The 20337-nt window shown below is 43.8% G+C and overlaps 1 protein-coding gene across 1 annotated transcript in view; it reads left to right on the forward strand.

Moving 5' to 3' along the window:
- The first annotated feature begins 2879 nt into the window (after positions 1-2879).
- The window catches only part of LOC120050541 (UPF0524 protein C3orf70 homolog A-like), a 37179-nt gene continuing 19721 nt past the window's right edge, over positions 2880-20337 (forward strand). The window contains exon 1 of the mRNA XM_038997129.1: positions 2880-3256. Within this exon, the coding sequence (XP_038853057.1) occupies positions 3082-3256 (175 nt within the window). The 5' untranslated portion in view covers positions 2880-3081. The remainder of the gene's footprint in view (positions 3257-20337) is intronic.

Here is a 20337-nt window from a genome sequence, read left to right on the forward strand (position 1 = left end):
CACACGAACAACACACACAGGGAAATCATGTGATGTGAATATGATACAGCGTTGTACCAGAGGCCTTTTGAAGCACAGAGCAGAACCAGAATATTGGCCAGATTTCCTTTCTATTCCTTTGAGGATTTCTTCCACTGGTCTCTTCCATGTTTCTTAAATCCTGCTGGCTTGAACACAGCATTTCCTTTGATACTTTTCATGTCTGCTATTATAAATGGCCCTTTAATGAATGAGTGGCTCACTCTATGCTATGTGTGTGTGTACATGTGTGTGTAGTAGTAGTAGTAGTAGTATTTTTGATTATTACTGGAAGTCAAGGATTTCATCATTTAACTACTCTCACTGAAATGACATAGTAAAAAATATATATACAGTACCAGTCACAAGTTTGGACACACCTACTCATTCCAGGGTTTTTCTTTATTTTTACTATTTTCTATATTGTAGAATAATAGTGAAGACATCAAAACTATGAAATAACACATATGGAATCATGTAGTAACCAAAAAAGTGTTAATCAAATCAAAATATATTTTATATTTGAGATTCTTCAAAGTAGCCACCCTTTGCCTTGATGACACTCTTGGAGATTTATTTAGATTTTTTATTCTACAATGTAGAAACTAGTTTAAATAAAGTAAAACCCTGGAATGAGTAGATGTGTCCAGACTGTTGACTGGAATATATATTATTTTGTAAAGGAGTTCTTATTACCTGGGATTTCAGGGTCAAGTGAATAAGGCTGCTTTCGAGCGGCTAGATGTTCTTCACCATTCGGCCATCAGATTTACCACCAATGCTCCTTAAAGGACACATCACTGCACTATATATATATTTATATTTTTAAATTGAACCTTTATTTAACTAGGCAGGAATAAATTATTATTTACAATGATGGCCTACACCGACCAAACCCGGACGACGCTGGGCCAATTGTCTGCCGCTCTATGGGACTCCCAATCCCAGCTGTTTGTGATACAGCCTGGATTCGAACCAGGGTGTCTGTAGTGACGCGTCAAGCACTGAGATGCAGTGCCTTAGACCGCTGCGCCACTCGGGAGCCCTGTAAACTATACTCTTCTGTAAACTGGTCATCTCTGTATATCCGTTGCAAGACCCACTGGTTGATACTATGTATAAAACACTCTTACTGTAGGCCTCACTGCCCCGTCCTGCAGCCCTCATCCTCCACATACAACATCCGTTCTGCCAGTCACATTCTGTTAAAGGTCCCCAAAGCACACACATCTCTGGGTCGCTCCTCTAGCGACTGGAACGAGCTGCAACAAACACTCAAACTGAACAGTTTTACCTCCATCTCTTCATTCAAAGACTCAGTCATGGACACTCTTACTGACAGTTGTGGCTGCTTTACGTGATGTATTGTTGTCTCTACCTTCTTGCCCTTTGTGCTGTTGTCTGTGCCCAATAATGTTTGTACCGTGTTTTGTGTTGCTACCATGCTGTGTTGTCATGTGTTGTTGCCATGCTATGCTGTTGTCTTAGGTCTCTCTTTATGTAGGATGGTGGTGTCTCTCTTTATGTAGGATGGTGGTGTCTCTCTTTATGTAGGATTGTGGTGTCTCTCTTTATGTAGGATGGTGGTGTCTCTCTTTATGTAGGATGGTGGTGTCTCTCTTTATGTAGGATTGTGGTGTCTCTCTTTATGTAGGATGGTGGTGTCTCTCTTTATGTAGGATGGTGGTGTCTCTCTTTATGTAGGATGGTGGTGTCTCTCTTTATGTAGGATTGTGGTGTCTCTCTTTATGTAGGATGGTGGTGTCTCTCTTTATGTAGGATGGTGGTGTCTCTCTTTATGTAGGATGGTGGTGTCTCTCTTTATGTAGGATGGTGGTGTCTCTCTTTATGTAGGATGGTGGTGTCTCTCTTTATGTAGGATTGTGGTGTCTCTCTTTATGTAGGATGGTGGTGTCTCTCTTTATGTAGGATGGTGGTGTCTCTCTATGTAGGATGGTGGTGTCTCTCTTTATGTAGGATGGTGGTGTCTCTCTTTATGTAGGATGGTGGTGTCTCTCTTTATGTAGGATGGTGGTGGTCTCTCTTTATGTAGGATTGTGGTGTCTCTCTTTATGTAGGATGGTGGTGTCTCTCTTTATGTAGGATGGTGGTGTCTCTCTTTATGTAGGATGGTAGTGTCTCTCTTTATGTAGGATGGTGGTGTCTCTCTTTATGTAGGATGGTGGTGGTCTCTCTTTATGTAGGATGGTAGTGTCTCTCTTTATGTAGTGTTGTGGTGTCTCTCTGGTCATGATGTGTGTTTTGTCCTATATATTTTTTCTCACCTTATGTTAGGCCTTCATTGTAAATAAGATTTGTTTTCTTTACTGATTGGCCTAGTTAAATAAAGGTTAAATTAATAAAATAAAATAAATAAAAAATGAAGGATCCGTTAACAGAATGACCTATATTTATCTTGAAAAAGGTTGCTTCTGATTCAAATTATAGGCTTTGTTTACATGATTACTTTCATCTGAATCAGTCATGATTTCGGAGGAAAGGCTTTTACAGCCAAAAATGAGGACAATAGACCAAATATCGGACTTCCTTTATGGCTGAGCCGAACTGGAGAGAGAGAAAGAGAGAGGAGGAGGGGATAGCCTAAGAGGAAGGAAACGGCGAGGGCTTCATCAACAGACAGAGGAGTCTCTTGTCAGGCTGATAGAAGGCTGGCTCTATCAAATGAAAGCCTGACACGGGATACGCCACGGAAATCTCTCTGGCTGAGATAACCTAGTCGACGTTTACAGAAAATAATTCCAGCGGCTGGAGATCCAGATGTTTACGTAAAACAAGCTGTCAATCGTTCTTGGAACTGGAACTTTCATCGCATTTTGATTCTCTCTGTACTGCTTGGGGAGGGAGGGGGGGGGGGGGCTACAACAGTGCCACATTTAACTCGTTTGCGTCACGCTTTGGAGTTTCCTCCCTGGTTAGACATTTGGCGTTTGCTGAGGTTTTGGGACCAAAACCGAAATTCCAGCCCATTTTTGGCTGGTGGGCTAAAGCTGCGTCCTCTGATGGGTTAATTTGTGCGTTTGATCCTGGGGTGTGCGCTGCGCGATGGCCGCGTCGGGCGGACGGAAGAGCGAGAAGTTGGACGAGGCACAGGCGTTGGCCCGGAGCTGCGCGGGGAGACCGGACTTTCTCCCGTGCGACGGACTGTCCATCTGCGCAACACACAGCCACGGGAAGTGCTTCAAGCTCCACTGGTGCTGCCACTTGGGATGGTGTCACTGTAAGTAGCTTTGCTTAAAGCCCGTCGATGTCTCACCCTTCTCTGGGTTCTCCATGTGCTTAGCTGTGCTCTCCCCTCACTCCCTGGTTGGAAGAAGAAATTCAATGTCTATAAATAGCCTGTTATATGGTAATGTTTACAAGAATAGCAGCCTAGCAGCCTATTGTTTGACTTCAGACAATTATACTGCCCTACCAAGCAAAAAGACAGTACCTGCTCATAGCGTGGAACTGAGAAAAATAGCTTTTATTTACGTTGGTTTCACAGTAACTTTATGCAGTTACTGCTACATGACCCCTATTTTCTCCACAACACAATACAATAGAGGCAGGATACTGGTCCACGTGATTAAGCATGTATTTAATGGAGCAATAATGACATTAACTCATTTTCGACCAAATGAGCAATTACTGCCTTTTTGCCCTCGTCCGTTTTTGTTGGCTTGTTGGAAACCAGACGTCCATCCCTTTAGCTGGATGGGACAAGTCAACACAGACATTCTGATTTGATAGACTACATATTTAAATGCACAGCCTAAATCCAGCTGATTAAAACCAGTAGCAGGCTAGAATATTGTTCCTAGTTATTCAATGTTGGCTCAGTGGTTCAGACAGACAGACAGACAGACAGACAGACAGACACAGGCAGACAGACAGACAGACAGACAGACAGACAGACAGACAGACAGACAGACAGACAGGCAGGCAGACAGACAGACAGACAGACAGACAGACAGACAGACAGACAGACAGACAGACAGACAGACACAGGCAGACAGACAGACAGACAGGCAGACAGACAGACAGACAGACAGACAGACAGACAGACAGACAGACAGACAGACAGACAGACAGACAGGCAGACAGACAGACAGACAGACAGACAGACACAGGCAGACAGACAGACAGACAGGCAGACAGACAGACAGACAGACAGACAGACAGACAGACAGACAGACACAGGCAGACAGACAGACAGACAGACAGGCAGACAGACAGACAGACAGACAGACAGGCAGACAGACAGACAGACAGACAGACAGACAGACAGACAGACAGGCAGACAGGCAGACAGACAGACAGACAGACAGACAGACAGACAGGCAGACAGACAGACAGACAGACAGACGCAGGCAGACAGACAGACAGACAGACAGACAGACAGACAGACAGACAGACAGACAGACAGACAGACAGACAGACAGACAGACAGTATGATGAACCTCCCCTAGTGTACCATTCATGGACTGTCACCCTCACAGCTGGAAGCTGCTGATAGAGAGAGAATGAATGATGGTAACGATACTGAATTAATTCAACCTCTTATTCATCAACAGACCATGTCTGTCTTGCAGCTCAGCCTCAGCAGTGGGCTACTGAGATGACTAATAGACTACACTGTCTTATAAGAATCTCATGACCACGTCTCCAAGAATTCAGACAGGACTGCCAGACTAGAGTACTGAGGATCTTTGTCTGGACCTTGATGTTATAACCTACATTTGGCTCTCTCTACACCAAAATATGTTTTTGGGCAACAAACTTGTTTCTCTGCACTACACCAGACATTGCTGAAGGTATTATCTTGTTTCTCTGCACTACAACAGCTGGTGTATGATGAAGGTATTATCTTGTTTCTCTGCACTACAACAGCTGGTGTATGATGAAGGTATTATCTTGTTTCTCTGCACTACAACAGGTGATGAAGGTAATATCTTGTTTCTCTGCACTACAACAGCTGGTGTATGATGAAGGTATTATCTTGTTTCTCTGCACTACAGCAGCTGGTGTATGATGAAGGTATTATCTTGTTTCTCTGCACTACAACAGCTGGTGTATGATGAAGGTATTATCTTGTTTCTCTGCACTACAACAGCTGGTGTATGATGAAGGTATTATCTTGTTTCTCTGTACTACAACAGCTGGTGTATGATGAAGGTATTATCTTGTTTCTCTGCACTACAACAGCTGGTGTATGATGAAGGTATTATCTTGTTTCTCTGCACTACAACAGCTGGTGTATGATGAAGGTATTATCTTGTTTCTCTGCACTACAACAGGTGATGAAGGTATTATCTTGTTTCTCTGCACTACAACAGGTGATGAAGGTATTATCTTGTTTCTCTGCACTACACCAGCTGGTGTATGATGAAGGTATTATCTTGTTTCTCTGCACTACACCAGACATTGCTGAAGGTATTATCTTGTTTCTCTGCACTACAACAGCTGGTGTATGATGAAGGTATTATATTGTTTCTCTGCACTACAACAGGTGATGAAGGTATTATCTTGTTTCTCTGCACTACAACAGCTGGTGTATGATGAAGGTATTATCTTGTTTCTCTGCACTACAACAGCTGGTGTATGATGAAGGTATTATCTTGTTTCTCTGCACTACAACAGCTGGTGTATGATGAAGGTATTATCTTGTTTCTCTGCACTACAACAGCTGGTGTATGATGAAGGTATTATCTTGTTTCTCTGCACTACAGCAGCTGGTGTATGATGAAGGTATTATCTTGTTTCTCTGCACTACAACAGCTGGTGTATGATGAAGGTATTATCTTGTTTCTCTGCACTACAACAGCTGGTGTATGATGAAGGTATTATCTTGTTTCTCTGCACTACAGCAGCTGGTGTATGATGAAGGTATTATCTTGTTTCTCTGCACTACAACAGCTGGTGTATGATGAAGGTATTATCTTGTTTCTCTGCACTACAACAGCTGGTGTATGATGAAGGTATTATTACATTGTTAATAATGTATTACAACACTACAACACCAAGTAGTGAAACTGTGAAGTTACACTCAGCCACCAGTAGAGGGCAGGCTCACTTCCTCACTGTCTGAAAGACCAGGTTACATGTGGTAAAAACAGGTGATAGAAGACCAAGCCAATACTGAGGGATAGAGAGAGCCTGTGTGTGTGTTGGGTGTGTGTGTGTGTGTGTGTGTGTGTGTGTGTGTGTGTGTGTGTGTGTGTGTGTGTGTGTGTGTGTGTGTGTGTGTGTGTGTGTGTGTGTGTGTGTGTGTGTGTGTGTGTGTGCCCAACATCCCCACTACACCTAATCATCAGACACACTGTACTTTATCAAGCGTCTACTGTACCTTCAGCAGCAAAGTGTTTGGAGTAAACATTACACTTTCAAAGGAGTGTCTGGAACTGTATCTGTCTAGACTAGCACCCATTAGAGTAGCATGTCTGGAACTGTATCTGTCTAGACTAGCACCCATTAGAGTAGCATGTCTGGAACTGTATCTGTCTAGACTAGCACCCATTAGAGTAGCATGTCTGGAACTGTATCTGTCTAGACTAGCACCCATTAGAGTAGCATGTCTGGAACTGTATCTGTCTAGACTAGCACCCATTAGAGTAGCATGGAGACTGAGTCCCAGAGAGTGTTTAGTTTTCCTCAGTCAACTAGGGAGGGAGGGAGAGGGGGGGGGGGGGGGGAGGGAGGGAGGGAGGGAGGGGGGGAGGGAGGGAGGGAGGGAGGGAGGGAGGGAGAGGGGAAATGGAAGAGGGGAGGGAGGAAGTGAGGGATGGAGGAGGAAGAGGGAAGGAAGGAAGAGGGAGGGAGTGTTTAACCAGGGAACACAAAGCCCCGTGGTTAACCAGGGACCACCCCTAGCCCTGTGGTTAACCAGGGAACACAAAGCCCTGTGGTTAACCAGGGACCATAAAGCCCCGTGGTTAACCAGGGAACACAAAGCCCTGTGTTTAACCAGGGAACACAAAGCCCTGTGGTTAACCAGGGAACACAAAGCCCCGTGGTTAACCAGGGAACACAAAGCCCCGTGGTTAACCAGGGAACACAAAGCCCCGTGGTTAACCAGGGAACACAAAGCTCTGTGTTTAACCAGGGAACACAAAGCCCTGTGTTTAACCAGGGAACACAAAGCCCTGTGTTTAACCAGGGAACACAAAGCCCTGTGTTTAACCAGGGAACACAAAGCCCTGTGGTTAACCAGGGAACACAAAGCCCCGTGGTTAACCAGGGACCAAGGGTTTGACGTGTGTGTGTGTGTGTGTGTGTGTGTGTGTGTGTGTGTGTGTGTGTGTGTGTGTGTGTGTGTGTGTGTGTGTGTGTGTGTGTGTGTGTGTGTGTGTCTGCGTCCGTGTCTGCGTCCGTGTGTGTGTGTCTGCGTCCGTGTCTGCGTCCGTGTCTGCGTCCGTGTCTGCGTCCGTGTCTGCGTCCGTGTCTGCGTCCGTGTCTGCGTCCGTGTCTGCGTCCGTGCGTCTTTGTCCATATGTATGTACGTTTTGGAGTAGTGAGACCCTAGAAAAGCCTGTGAAATGTGTTGTCAGTCAGTGTCCTGTATCAGTAACACAGTCATCAGTCCTGCCTCTTGACTTCACAGTACTGCTCAGTAACTGTTTGCTGCGTGGCTGTCAGCCTACATCCTCTGTAATGCTCCTCCATTCTCCTTTTGCTGCATTGTTATTGTGATGGGTAAAGTCAAGCAGTCCTGTATCTCCGGGCCGGCCGCCAAAACAACATTGAATTTGTGTCAAGCTGAAGTGACAGAGGATGGCATTTCAAAAAGTATCTCACAGTCAGACTGTATTCTATAGCCTGAACACACTAATGTTATATACAGAACACCAACACACAGCTCTCTGTGGGCTGACTGACTCTGGGCTGACTGTCTCTGGGCTGACTGACTCTGGGCTGACTGTCTCTGGGCTGACTGTCTCTGGGCTGACTGACTCTGGGCTGACTGTCTCTGGGCTGACTGTCTCTGGGCTGACTGACTCTGGGCCGACCTGACTCTGGGCCGACCGACTCTGGGCCGACCGACTCTGGGCCGACCGACTCTGGGCTGACCGACTCTGGGCTGAGTGATCACTGACAGGACAGTCTCTGGGCTGAGTGATCACTGAGAGGACAATCTCTGGGCGGAGTGATCACTGAGAGGACAGTCTCTGGGCTGAGTGATCACTGAGAGGACAATCTCTGGGCGGAGTGATCACTGACATGACAGTCTCTGTGCTGAGTGATCACTGAGAGGACAGTCTCTGGGCTGAGTGATCACTGAGAGGACACTCTCTGGGCTGAGTGATCACTGACAGGACAGTCTCTGGGCTGAGTGATCACTGAGAGGACAGTCTCTGGGCTGAGTGATCACTGAGAGAACAGGCAGAGAGGGGTCAGCCTCAGAGGTTATAGGTCAGCTGCCACTTGACCTCTCTGGTCCGTCAAGCCCTATCAAACCATCCGGCCCGTTGCCATTTGTGATCCCTCCACACCCAACCTCCCTCTCCTCCCATCCTAGATGATTCAGACCCTGCTGTCAGCATTAACAGAGGTATCCCACTGGGGGGAAGGAGGTATGGCAGCAGCTCTCTCTCTCCTCCTGTGGAAACAAACAGCCGTGTTTCCATCACCTCCACTGTGCATATTATATGAAGAGTGTCTATAGTTCTCCCACCGACTGTCACGCCCTGGCCTTAGTTATCTTTGTTTTCTGTATTATTTTAGTTAGGTCAGGGTGTGACATGGGGGATGTTTGTGTGTATTTGTCTCGTATTGGGTGGTTGTATTGTATTAGGGGGTTTTGGTAGAGTTTATGGGGTTGTGTTCAGTGTAGGTGTCTAGGTATGTCTATGGTTGCCTGAGTGGTTCTCAATCAGAGACAGCTGTCTTTCATTGTCTCTGATTGGGAGCCATATTTAAGGCAGCCATAGGCATTAGGCTGTTGTGGGTAATTGTCTATGTTGAACGTTAGTAGCTTGTGTGTGCACTTTCGTTTATAGCTTCACGGTCGTTTATTGTTTTGTTAGTTTTGTAAGAGTGTTTCGTTTCGTGTTACGTCTTCGTCAAATAAAAAGGAAGATGTATTTCTCTCACGCTGCGCCTTGGTCCACTCATTCACGTAAAGACGATCGTGACACCGACGCCGCCGTTGTTATACATAAAACAGGAAGTGTACATTAGACAGGGTTATAGTTAATATAGGTCATTAATAATAAACAGGAAGTGTACATTAGACAGGGTTATAGTTAATATAGGTCATTAATAATAAACAGGAAGTGTACATTAGACAGGGTTATAGTTAATATAGGTCATTAATAATAAACAGGAAGTGTACATTAGACAGGGTTATAGTTAATATAGGTCATTAATAATAAACAGGAAGTGTAAAATAGACAGGGTTATAGTTAATATAAATAATGAATAAATCCATGAATAATAAATAGTGAATTAACAGTCTGAGAAGTAATGTGATAATAAACAGGAAGAGATGATGTCCTCTGGGGGAGCAGGAAATGACACGTGTGTAGTTGTGTACTACTTCCTGCTTGCGTCTACAGGCTTAATAAAACCACCGTCCGACTGTATGTCGTCATCCCAAATGGCACCCTATTACCTATTTAGTGCACTACCCCATAGGACTCTGGTCAAAAGTGGGGGGGAGTGTATGTGTGTTGAGTGGGGATACCTGTCATCCTCTACATGTACCTGTCATCCTCTATTCTACATGTACCTGTCATCCTCTACTCTACATGTACCTGTCATCCTCTACTCTACATGTTCCTATCATCCTCTACTCTACATGTATCTGTCATCCTCTCCACTACATGTTCCTATCATCCTCTACTCTACATGTACCTGTCATCCTCTACTCTACATGTACCTATCATCCTCTACATGTACCTGTCATCCTCTATTCTACATGTGCCTGTCATCCTCTATTCTACATGTACCTGTCATCCACTACTCTACATGTACCTGTCATCCACTACTCTACATGTACCTGTCATCCTCTACTCTACATGTATCTGTCATCCTCTCCACTACATGTTCCTATCATCCTCTACTCTACATGTACCTGTCATCCACTACTCTACATGTACCTGTCATCCACTACTCTACATGTACCTGTCATCCTCTACATGTATCTGTCATCCTCTCCACTACATGTTCCTATCATCCTCTACTCTACATGTACCTGTCATCCACTACTCTACATGTACCTGTCATCCTCTACTCTACATGTACCTGTCATCCTCTACATGTACCTGTCATCCTCTACTCTACATGTACCTGTCATCCTCTACTCTACATGTACCTGTCATCCTCTCCACTACATGTTCCTATCATCCTCTACTCTACATGTATCTGTCATCCTCTCCACTACATGTTCCTATCATCCTCTACTCTACATGTACCTGTCATCCTCTACTCTACATGTACCTATCATCCTCTACATGTACCTGTCATCCTCTATTCTACATGTTCCTATCATCCTCTACTCTACATGTACCTGTCATCGTCTACATGTACCTGTCATCCTCTACTCTACATGTACCTGTCATCCTCTACTCTACATGTACCTGTCATCCTCTACATGTACCTGTCATCCTCTACATGTACCTGTCATCCTCTACTCTACATGTACCTGTCATCCTCTACTCTACATGTACCTGTCATCCTCTACATGTACCTGTCATCCTCTATTCTACATGTACCTGTCATCCTCTACTCTACATGTACCTGTCATCCTCTATTCTACATGTGCCTGTCATCCTCTACTCTACATGTACCTGTCATCCTCTACTCTACATGTACCTGTCATCCTCTACTCTACATGTACCTGTCATCCACTACTCTACATGTACCTGTCATCCACTACTCTACATGTACCTGTCATCCACTACTCTACATGTAGCTGTCATCCTCTACATGTAGCTGTCATCCTCTACATGTAGCTGTCATCCTCTACATGTAGCTGTCATCCTCTACATGTAGCTGTCATCCTCTCCTCTACATGTACCTGTCATCCTCTACATGTACCTGTCATCCTCTACTCTACATGCACCTGTATGTAGTCTAGTCCTGGTAGATACTGTATGTATAGTCCTGGTAGATACTGTACTGTATATAGTCTAGTCCTGGTAGATACTGTATGTAGTCTAGTCCTGGTAGATACTGTATGTAGTCTAGTCCTGGTAGATACTGTATGTAGTCTAGTCCTGGTAGATACTGTATGTAGTCTAGTCCTGGTAGATACTGTATATAGTCTAGTCCTGGTAGATACTGTATGTAGTCTAGTCCTGGTAGATACTGTATATAGTCTAGTCCTGGTAGATACTGTATGTAGTCTAGTCCTGGTAGATACTGTATATAGTCTAGTCCTGGTAGATACTGTATGTAGTCTAGTCCTGGTAGATACTGTATGTAGTCTAGTCCTGGTAGATACTGTATGTAGTCTAGTCCTGGTAGATACTGTATGTAGTCTAGTCCTGGTAGATACTGTATGTAGTCTAGTCCTGGTAGATACTGTATGTAGTCTAGTCCTGGTAGATACTGTATATAGTCTAGTCCTGGTAGATACTGTATGTAGTCTAGTCCTGGTAGATACTGTATATAGTCTAGTCCTGCTAGATACTGTATGTAGTCTAGTCCTGGTAGATACTGTATATAGTCTAGTCCTGGTAGATACTGTATGTAGTCTAGTCCTGGTAGATACTGTATATAGTCTAGTCCTGGTAGATACTGTATGTAGTCTAGTCCTGGTAGATACTGTATGTAGTCTAGTCCTGGTAGATACTGTATATAGTCTAGTCCTGGTAGATACTGTATGTAGTCTAGTCCTGGTAGATACTGTATATAGTCTAGTCCTGGTAGATACTGTATGTAGTCTAGTCCTGGTAGATACTGTACTGTATGTAGTCTAGTCCTGGTAGATACTGTATGTAGTCTAGTCCTGGTAGATACTGTATATAGTCTAGTCCTGGTAGATACTGTATATAGTCTAGTCCTGCTAGATACTGTATGTAGTCTAGTCCTGGTAGATACTGTATGTAGTCTAGTCCTGGTAGATACTGTATGTAGTCTAGTCCTGGTAGATACTGTATGTAATCTAGTCCTGGTAGATACTGTACTGTATGTAGTCTAGTCCTGGTAGATACTGTATATAGTCTAGTCCTGGTAGATACTGTATGTAGTCTAGTCCTGGTAGATACTGTATGTAGTCTAGTCCTGGTAGATACTGTATGTAGTCTAGTCCTGGTAGATACTGTATGTAGTCTAGTCCTGGTAGATACTGTATGTAGTCTAGTCCTGGTAGATACTGTATGTAGTCTAGTCCTGGTAGATACTGTACTGTATATAGTCTAGTCCTGGTAGATACTGTATGTAATCTAGTCCTGGTAGATACTGTACTGTATGTAGTCTAGTCCTGGTAGATACTGTATGTAATCTAGTCCTGGTAGATACTGTACTGTATGTAGTCTAGTCCTGGTAGATACTGTATATAGTCTAGTCCTGCTAGATACTGTATGTAGTCTCGTCCTGGTAGATACTATACTGTATGTAGTCTAGTCCTGGTAGATACTGTATGTAGTCTAGTCCTGGTAGATACTGTACTGTATGTAGTCTAGTCCTGGTAGATACTGTATATAGTCTAGTCCTGCTAGATACTGTATGTAGTCTAGTCCTGGTAGATACTGTATGTAGTCTAGTCCTGGTAGATACTGTATGTAGTCTAGTCCTGGTAGATACTGTATGTAATCTAGTCCTGGTAGATACTGTACTGTATGTAGTCTAGTCCTGGTAGATACTGTATATAGTCTAGTCCTGGTAGACACTGTATGTAGTCTAGTCCTGGTAGATACTGTATGTAGTCTAGTCCTGGTAGATACTGTATGTAATCTAATCCTGGTAGATACTGTACTGTATGTAGTCTAGTCCTGGTAGATACTGTATATAGTCTAGTCCTGGTAGATACTGTATGTAGTCTAGTCCTGGTAGATACTGTATGTAGTCTAGTCCTGGTAGATACTGTATGTAGTCTAGTCCTGGTAGATACTGTATGTAGTCTAGTCCTGGTAGATACTGTATGTAGTCTAGTCCTGGTAGATACTGTATTTAGTCTAGTCCTGGTAGATACTGTATGTAGTCTAGTCCTGGTAGATACTGTATATAGTCTAGTCCTGGTAGATACTGTATGTAGTCTAGTCCTGGTAGATACTGTATGTAATCTAATCCTGGTAGATACTGTACTGTATGTAGTCTAGTCCTGGTAGATACTGTATATAGTCTAGTCCTGGTAGATACTGTATGTAGTCTAGTCCTGGTAGATACTGTATGTAGTCTAGTCCTGGTAGATACTGTATGTAGTCTAGTCCTGGTAGATACTGTATGTAGTCTAGTCCTGGTAGATACTGTATTTAGTCTAGTCCTGGTAGATACTGTATGTAGTCTAGTCCTGGTAGATACTGTATATAGTCTAGTCCTGGTAGATACTGTATGTAGTCTAGTCCTGGTAGATACTGTATGTAGTCTAGTCCTGGTAGATACTGTGTTTAGTCTAGTCCTGGTAGATACTGTATGTAGTCTAGTCCTGGTAGATACTGTATGTAGTCTAGTCCTGGTAGATACTGTATGTAGTCTAGTCCTGGTAGATACTGTATGTAGTCTAGTCCTGGTAGATACTGTATATAGTCTAGTCCTGGTAGATACTGTATGTAGTCTAGTCCTGGTAGATACTGTACTGTATGTAGTCTAGTCTTGGTAGATACTGTATGTAGTCTAGTCCTGGTAGATACTGTACTGTATGTAGTCTAGTCCTGGTAGATACTGTATATAGTCTAGTCCTGGTAGATACTGTATGTAGTCTAGTCCTGGTAGATACTGTATGTAGTCTAGTCCTGGTAGATACTGTATGTAGTCTAGTCCTGGTAGATACTGTATGTAGTCTAGTCCTGGTAGATACTGTATGTAGTCTAGTCCTGGTAGATACTGTATGTAGTCTAGTCCTGGTAGATACTGTATGTAGTCTAGTCCTGGTAGATACTGTATATAGTCTAGTCCTGGTAGATACTGTATGTAGTCTAGTCCTGGTAGATACTGTACTGTATGTAGTCTAGTCCTGGTAGATACTGTATGTAGTCTAGTCCTGGTAGATACTGTACTGTATGTAGTCTAGTCCTGGTAGATACTGTATATAGTCTAGTCCTGGTAGATACTGTATGTAGTCTAGTCCTGGTAGATACTGTATGTAGTCTAGTCCTGGTAGATACTGTATGTAGTCTAGTCCTGGTAGATACTGTATGTAGTCTAGTCCTGGTAGATACTGTATGTAATCTAGTCCTGGTAGATACTGTACTGTATGTAGTCTAGTCCTGGTAGATACTGTATATAGTCTAGTCCTGGTAGATACTGTATGTAGTCTAGTCCTGGTAGATACTGTATGTAATCTAGTCCTGGTAGATACTGTATGTAATCTAGTCCTGGTAGATACTGTATGTAGTCTAGTCCTGGTAGATACTGTATGTAATCTAGTCCTGGTAGATACTGTATGTAATCTAGTCCTGGTAGATACTGTATGTAGTCTAGTCCTGGTAGATACTGTATGTAGTCTAGTCCTGGTAGATACTGTATATAGTCTAGTCCTGGTAGATACTGTATTTAGTCTAGTCCTGGTAGATACTGTATGTAATCTAGTCCTGGTAGATACTGTACTGTATGTAGTCTAGTCCTGGTAGATACTGTATATAGTCTAGTCCTGGTAGATACTGTATGTAGTCTAGTCCTGGTAGATACTGTACTGTATATAGTCTAGTCCTGGTAGATACTGTATGTAGTCTAGTCCTGGTAGATACTGTATATAGTCTAGTCCTGGTAGATACTGTATATAGTCTAGTCCTGGTAGATACTGTATGTAGTCTAGTCCTGGTAGATACTGTATGTAATCTAGTCCTGGTAGATACTGTACTGTATGTAGTCTAGTCCTGGTAGATACTGTATATAGTCTAGTCCTGGTAGATACTGTATATAGTCTAGTCCTGGTAGATACTGTATGTAGTCTAGTCCTGGTAGATACTGTATGTAGTCTAGTCCTGGTAGATACTGTATGTAATCTAGTCCTGGTAGATACTGTACTGTATGTAGTCTAGTCCTGGTAGATACTGTATATAGTCTAGTCCTGGTAGATACTGTATGTAATCTAGTCCTGGTAGATACTGTATGTAGTCTAGTCCTGGTAGATACTGTATGTAATCTAGTCCTGGTAGATACTGTATATAGTCTAGTCCTGGTAGATACTGTATGTAGTCTAGTCCTGGTAGATACTGTATGTAGTCTAGTCCTGGTAGATACTGTATGTAGTCTAGTCCTGGTAGATACTGTATATAGTCTAGTCCTGGTAGATACTGTATGTAGTCTAGTCCTGGTAGATACTGTATGTAGTCTAGTCCTGCTAGATACTGTATGTAGTCTAGTCCTGGTAGATACTGTATGTAGTCTAGTCCTGGTAGATACTGTATATAGTCTAGTCCTGGTAGATACTGTATATAGTCTAGTCCTGGTAGATACTGTACTGTATATAGTCTAGTCCTGGTAGATACTGTATGTAATCTAGTCCTGGTAGATACTGTACTGTATGTAGTCTAGTCCTGGTAGATACTGTATGTAGTCTAGTCCTGGTAGATACTGTATGTAGTCTAGTCCTGGTAGATACTGTATGTAGTCTAGTCCTGGTAGATACTGTATATAGTCTAGTCCTGGTAGATACTGTATGTAGTCTAGTCCTGGTAGATACTGTATGTAATCTAGTCCTGGTAGATACTGTACTGTATGTAGTCTAGTCCTGGTAGATACTGTATATAGTCTAGTCCTGGTAGATACTGTATGTAATCTAGTCCTGGTAGATACTGTACTGTATGTAGTCTAGTCCTGGTAGATACTGTATGTAGTCTAGTCCTGGTAGATACTGTATATAGTCTAGTCCTGGTAGATACTGTATATAGTCTAGTCCTGGTAGATACTGTATGTAGTCTAGTCCTGGTAGATACTGTATGTAGTCTAGTCCTGGTAGATACTGTATATAGTCTAGTCCTGGTAGATACTGTATATAGTCTAGTCCTGGTAGATACTGTATATAGTCTAGTCCTGGTAGATACTGTATGTAGTCTAGTCCTGGTAGATACTGTATGTAGTCTAGTCCTGGTAGATACTGTATTTAGTCTAGTCCTGGTAGATACTGTATGTAATCTAGTCCTGGTAGATACTGTATGTAGTCTAGTCCTGGTAGATACTGTATGTAGTCTAGTCCTGGTAGATACTGTATATAGTCTAGTCCTGGTAGATACTGTATATAGTCTAGTCCTGGTAGATACTGTATGTAATCTAGTCCTGGTAGATACTGTATGTAGTCTAGTCCTGGTAGATACTGTATGTAGTCTAGTCCTGGTAGATACTGTACTGTATGTAGTCTAGTCCTGGTAGATACTGTATTTAGTCTAGTCCTGGTAGATACTGTATATAGTCTAGTCCTGGTAGATACTGTACTGTATGTAGTCTAGTCCTGGTAGATACTGTATTTAGTCTAGTCCTGGTAGATACTGTATGTAATCTAGTCCTGGTAGATACTGTATATAGTCTAGTCCTGGTAGATACTGTATGTAGTCTAGTCCTGGTAGATACTGTACTGTATGTAGTCTAGTCCTGGTAGATACTGTATATAGTCTAGTCCTGGTAGATACTGTATGTAGTCTAGTCCTGGTAGATACTGTATATAGTCTAGTCCTGGTAGATACTGTATGTAGTCTAGTCCTGGTAGATACTGTATATAGTCTAGTCCTGGTAGATACTGTATGTAGTCTAGTCCTGGTAGATACTGTATGTAGTCTAGTCCTGGTAGATACTGTATGTAGTCTAGTCCTGGTAGATACTGTATGTAGTCTAGTCCTGGTAGATACTGTACTGTATATAGTCTAGTCCTGGTAGATACTGTATGTAGTCTAGTCCTGGTAGATACTGTACTGTATGTAATCTAGTCCTGGTAGATACTGTATGAGTCTAGTCCTGGTAGATACTGTATGTGATCTAGTCCTGGTAGATACTGTACTGTATGTAGTCTAGTCCTGGTAGATACTGTATGTAGTCTAGTCCTGGTAGACACTGTTTTAACAATCATTCTAGATGCTCTGTCTTGAGAGGAGAGGAGCTAGCTACCTCACTGCTAGTGTAGGAAGTATGAATTATTGAACAGACAGGGTCCACACTGACCCAGAACCAAGGGATTACCAAGGGAATTACCCAGAGAACCTAGGACAGGGATGGGCAACTCCAGTCCTCGGGAGCCTGATTGGTGTCACAGTTTTGCTCCAGCTAACACACCTGACTCCAATAATCACCTAATCATGATCTTCAGTTCAGAATGCAATTAGTTTAATCAGCTGTGTTCGCTACAACCTGAGATCTACAACCTGAGAGCTACACTCAGAGCTACACTCTGAGAGCTACAACCTGAGATCTACAACCTGAGAGCTACACTCAGAGCTACACCCTGAGAGCTACACCCTGAGAGCTACACTCTGAGAGCTACAACCTGAGATCTACAACCTGAGAGCTACACTCAGAGCTACAACCTGAGAGCTACACCCTGAGAGCTACAACCTGAGATCTACAACCTGAGAGCTACACTCAGAGCTACACCCTGAGAGCTACACCCTGAGAGCTACACTCTGAGAGCTACAACCTGAGATCTACAACCTGAGAGCTACACTCAGAGCTACACTCTGAGAGCTACACCCTGAAAGCTACACCCTGAGAGCTACACCCTGAAAGCTACACCCAGAGCTACACCCAGAGCTACACCCTGAGAGCTACACTCTGAGAGCTACACCCTGAAAGCTACACCCAGAGCTACACCCAGAGCTACACCCTGAGAGCTACACTCTGAGAGCTACACCCTGAGAGCTACACCCTGAAAGCTACACCCAGAGCTACACCCAGAGCTACACCCTGAGAGCTACACCCTGAGAGCTACACCCTGAGAGCTACACCCTGAGAGCTACACCCTGAGAGCTAGAATAGAAATATATTCATACAGTGTGTATGTCTGTTTCCTTATTAGTCCCTGGAGGCTGGGTTGGAGTGGTTCTATGCATGTTCTCCTCTGCGATTACTCAGAGGGACAGGAAGTGAAACTAGGGCTGAAAATAGGAATGGATTTGGCACTCGTGGTTTTTGTGAATATTTTTTATTAAAAGTAAAAAAAAAACAGTGGCCTCATTTTACATTAGAGTGTCTGAAATGTTTCATTCTGAAAACAGTCACTACACAACTGTAGTTTTATGAAACCTGTAAGATGCAACAATTATGACAGTATTGTAAGTATTTCGGACTGTTTGTACTATACAATATGACATACAATACGTTCTGTCTCTACATGCGCTCCAGAGGTGTTTCCTCAACAACTTAATATGTTGTGAAATGTTCATGACTGTTGCTGAGATAGAAAGGGACCGTTGGTGAAGGACAATCACTCACAGCTGGTGATGTTAGATAGAAAGAGACCGTTGGTGAAGGACAATCACTCACAGCTGGTGATGTTAGATAGAAAGGGACCGTTGGTGAAGGACAATCAGTCACAGCTGGTGATGTTAGATAGAAAGGGACATGTTGGTGAAGGACAATCACTCACAGCTGGTGATGTTAGATAGAAAGGGACCGTTGGTGAAGGACAATCAGTCACAGCTGGTGATGTTAGATAGAAAGAGACCGTTGGTGAAGGACAATCACTCACCGCTAGTGATGTTAGATAGAAAGGGACCGTTGGTGAAGGACAATCAGTCACAGCTGGTGATGTTAGATAGAAAGGGACATGTTGGTGAAGGACAATCAGTCACAGCTGGTGATGTTAGATAGAAAGAGACCGTTGGTGAAGGGTAATCAGTCACAGCTAGTGATGTTAGTCATGTCACCAGATCTGCATATTACTGGGACTTATCTGTTTAATGTCGCTGCCAGAGCCAATAATGTATGTCATCTCTCATTAGACAGTGTGTATGTATGTGTCAAATCAAAGTTTATTGGCGTCTGCATGTGATTAGCAGAGGTAGATTCCCAGCTGTGCTTGAGAGCTCAGCCTAATCATCTGTAAATGTCTCTAAATACCACCAGTCCCTATGATGCATCTCTTCACAGCATCTCTGTCAATTCATTATTCATGACCTAACATCCAATCAGGTGGGAGGGAGGTTGACGACCAGGAAACTCCCTGTTGAGGGTAACTGTCTCTGTATGTAGTGTCTATAGTATGACATTAGCATGTTTATAGCTTGTATTACATCGCTAGCCCTGCACCCCTTTATGTGGGTTAAAACCCCTTTAGACGGCTAAGCGTAGCTAAGCTAACAACACTTAAACAGCCCCAGGAAGTCTTCAGTGAACCATCTGAAATGCTTCTTTAGCAGGCTATGAGTCTTCCTATAGTGCTGAAACCCAAACTTCATATCCAACCTTTACATCCCATCTCAACTTATATGAATTGAGAGGCTAAGACCCTGGAATGCTGCCTTCCTGCCTTCCTTCCTGCCTGCCTTCCTTCTTTCCTGCCTGCCTTCCTTCCTTCCTGCCTGTCTGCCTGCCTGCCTGCCTGCCTTCCTTCCTTCCTTCCTTCCTGCCTTCCTTCCTTCCTTCCTTCCTTCCTTCCTTCCTTCCTTCCTTCCTTCCTTCCTTCCTTCCTTCCTTCCTTCCTGCCTTCCTTCCTTCCTTCCTTCCTTCCTTCCTTCCTGCCTTCCTTCCTGCCTTCCTTCCTGCCTTCCTGTCTGCCATCCTGCCTTCCTTCCTTCCTGCCTGCCATCCTGCCTTCCTTCCTTCCTGTCTGCCATCCTGCCTTCCTTCCTTCCTGCCTGCCATCCTGCCTTCCTTCCTTCCTGTCTGCCATCCTGCCTTCCTTCCTTCCTGCCTGCCTTCCTGCCTGCCATCCTGCCTTCCTTCCTTCCTGTCTGCCATCCTGCCTTCCTTCCTTCCTGCCTGCCATCCTGCCTTCCTTCCTTCCTGTCTGCCATCCTGCCTTCCTGCCTTCCTGCCTGCCTTCCTGCCTGCCATCCTGCCTTCCTGCCATCCTGCCTTCCTTCCTTCCTGCCTGCCTTCCTGTCTGCCATCCTGCCTTCCTTCCTTCCTGCCTGCCTTCCTGTCTGCCATCCTGCCTTCCTGCCTTCCTGCCTGCCATCCTTCCTTCCTTCCTTCCTGTCTGCCATCCTGCCTTCCTGCCTTCCTGCCTTCCTGCCTGCCATCCTGCCTTCCTTCCTTCCTGTCTGCCATCCTGCCTTCCATCCGTGT

This window comes from Salvelinus namaycush, chromosome 7, assembly GCF_016432855.1.
Source record: "Salvelinus namaycush isolate Seneca chromosome 7, SaNama_1.0, whole genome shotgun sequence".
Classification (NCBI taxonomy): Eukaryota; Metazoa; Chordata; class Actinopteri; order Salmoniformes; family Salmonidae; genus Salvelinus; species Salvelinus namaycush.